General features: G+C 32.6%; 1 protein-coding gene across 1 annotated transcript; it reads right to left on the bottom strand.

Annotated features, from left to right (window-relative positions):
• Positions 1-328: 328 nt before the first annotated feature.
• LOC145946848 (uncharacterized) lies at positions 329-1,735 on the bottom strand. The gene is made up of 6 exons (XM_083056598.1): positions 1,680-1,735; positions 1,298-1,450; positions 1,088-1,151; positions 890-1,014; positions 719-781; positions 329-651 (listed from the first exon to the last, which is right to left on the bottom strand). The coding sequence occupies exons 2-6, from the start codon at positions 1,414-1,416 to the stop codon at positions 504-506; spliced, it is 519 nt and encodes a 172-aa protein (XP_082912724.1). The 5' UTR covers positions 1,417-1,450; positions 1,680-1,735; the 3' UTR covers positions 329-503.
• Positions 1,736-3,023: the final 1,288 nt, after the last annotated feature.

Genomic DNA, 3,023 nt, shown 5'->3' with positions numbered 1-3,023 from the left:
CGGTCGTGTGAACGTGCGATGGATGAGTGTGTGAGTAAGAGTGAGCCCCCTTTCGGAAATTCCTCACTATACCCGTCATTAGAGTCCACTTTTGAGTACCTGACATATTATGTCACTTTGTCTATCTAATGGGATATCGATAGGGGGGGCTCACGGCTTTTGCGCTACGTGCGGTAGTATGTAGATTCCCCATTATTATTTATTGTATTAAATTTACTGAAAAAGGTCCAAAGAAAGGACTGAAACGTTTAGATTCAATAAATTTGTTATTCCAACAAGTTTGTTTTTAATATTTGCGTACCTACGCGTGGCTCCATATAGCCTCCTTTTGAATTTGTAATTTATCTATATATTTAAGTATGCTATAAATCAACTTTTGGATTCACTGGATTAATAGAAGTTACTGTACTGCGACTTGTAGAGATATAAGTATACTAAAGTTGTAATATTACACAGAATTTGTCTGTTATATATTGATTGAGGATATGATCTTAAATGTATACTCATGATATACTTAAATGTGTAATAATCCATAACTTTGATTTGTCGGATTGATGTAAGTTGTCGCACAGTGACTCGCATAGGATTATATAACTTAATTTGCTGCTGCTTTGACACATCGTATAAGGTTGTTTGCATATAATAGGTTTCCTGTAATTAAAATAAGATTATTTAGTCGTTATTTTTCATTTAGAAAGTTAAATTAGCCTATGCTTACCAAATTATGTATAAAGTAGCATGAATTTGCTTGCTAAAGGCTGACAGTATAGCTGCTTGTATTCTGCGATCATATAGTTTTAGTTTATTTATAAACCAGGCATAATATCATTCGGAGCTGTTTGATATATTGATTGAGGATATAATTCTTAAATATATATTTATAATATACCCAAGTGCGTTATAATCCGCAGTCTGTCTCTGTGGATTATTAGAAGTTGCTGTCTGGTGACTCGCATGGGAACATATGAGTAGATTTTGTTGCTCTTCGGTACATCGCATTGGATTGCTAGGATACTAAGCTTCCTTTAATTAATTGAGGATTATATTGTTATTTTTCGTACGATAGGCTAAATTTATTCATACTTACTGAATTTAAGGCTAAGATGGCATGAACGTGCTCGATGTTGGCTGTTAAATATATCTTCTGTATCCTGTGTTCATGTAATAATTTTTAGGTTATTATGTATAAGTTGAGTATGTCATTACTTAATTTGTTAATATAATATCTTAATTGATGCGTAATAGAAGGTTGGTCGTATCTCTGTGAGCAAGTATACACTGCCCCTGGGCTTTTTACTTATGCGTTGTCTTGATGCGATGATTGTGGAATGGCTCTCTGATACAAATATCATTTTTCCTTGACTCTTTGGAATACTGTAGGTTCTTGGAAGCCATCCATACGTTGAGATCGATCATTATAGTGTAGTGGCTGCATGCGAATGAAGGGAATCTGTGAAATAGAGATATTATTAAATCTGACTTGAAGATATATATATACATATATTTTTTGATACATGATTCTACTATTGGGTAAAATCATTGAGAAATAAAGTCTCTGCATGTCGTTTAAACTGTACTATAATGATTTAATGCTTGCTGTGACAATTAATTAGAGAAATCTGATGTTAGATGATATTACATACAAATGAGGTTAGAGTACATATAGAATTTCTATTAACCTTGTACTTATTAGTTTTGTGCGCACTATCGCTTGATGAATGATTACTTTGTCAATAATAAGGATACTTACATTATATTGATCTTCGGTCTCTGAGGCACAGGTTAGCTGTCACTCTGAAGGTCCGTAAACTATAAAATTATTAGAGAGAAGACCCAGTGGTAAGCCTTGTATAGATAGGAAACTCGGTGTGGATTTTGATTTTGTCCAGTTATATTTTTGAACTTTGGAGAGGCGTAACTTTACTAACTTTGATCGGGCATAAATTATTTATGCACTAGAGTGCTCGGCGGCTTCTTCTCTCTAACATATCAAATCTGGGGAATTTCCCCTAGATCTGGGGATTTTCCCCTAGATTTGTTATCTGAGCCTTAGAGACCTTCTAATTATGTATTCGCGGTTTATTTTGTGTTTTGATTGTTAGTTTAAAAGTTATTAGGCTCCAAAGTTAGTGATTTTTGGTGAATTCTAGTAACTTTTGTAATTCTTGCTGTTAATGTCTGGGAACGCAATTTAAGTTATTTATTATATTATTTAACATATGCGGCTGATGATTAGGATTCGTTTTCATTATTTTTGATATTATTTTAAGTATTTTTTAGTTATTCTTTAATTTAGTTGATCGAAAATTGATTGTTAATTATATCTTATTTTGTGTCTCCGGGTATATATTTATATCTTAGTTGTAAGGTTTATATTAGGGATATTTGTGATATCTATTTCTATTATTAATTTTAAATGTAGTATTATATTAAAGGCTAATATTGTGATTGATAAATAGATTTAGATAAGGAATTGTCTTTTGTTAGGTTTGATGGATTACTTGATGTGTAAGACGCCATTGACATTTCTATAAGACGGTATTATTTTGTATTTTAGTTTAATTTTTGTTTGAGTGGACACCTGTCTAATTTTTGATTTTATTTGAGTTGTTTTGTCAATTACTTTGGTTATTAAGTTGTTGTTACTTTTCAATTATGGAGGATAGCCAGAGTATTGACGAAATCATGGATCAGATCCTAAAGTCTGGTTTAGATTAGGATGGTTTTGCGTTAAATTGCATTACCACGTTAAATCATATAGAAAATATGAGTTTTACACATGAAATGTCGGGTAGTCTTGCGTATCGGGTAAATCGTGTTAAGGCTTACGTTAAAATAATGTATGATTATGGCGTGCGTATGAATAGCGCAAGAATGCATCTATTATGTAAAGTTAAGCAGTTAGAGTCGCGTGTCGATGATCTAGATATAAGTGTTATGAGGATGGACCATGTAAATGATGTTAATCCATCCCTGGTAGGCAGTACATTGGATAGCGAATCTTTATCTTTATCTGGTGGTCA

This window comes from Prenolepis imparis, unplaced genomic scaffold (assembly GCF_030444845.1).
Source record: "Prenolepis imparis isolate NDT839.2.m4 unplaced genomic scaffold, iyPreImpa1.0 SCAF_24, whole genome shotgun sequence".
In the NCBI taxonomy this organism is placed as follows: Eukaryota; Metazoa; Arthropoda; class Insecta; order Hymenoptera; family Formicidae; genus Prenolepis; species Prenolepis imparis.
The sequence above is the reverse complement of the archived record's forward strand: the minus strand, read 5'-3'. Positions and strand labels throughout refer to the sequence as shown.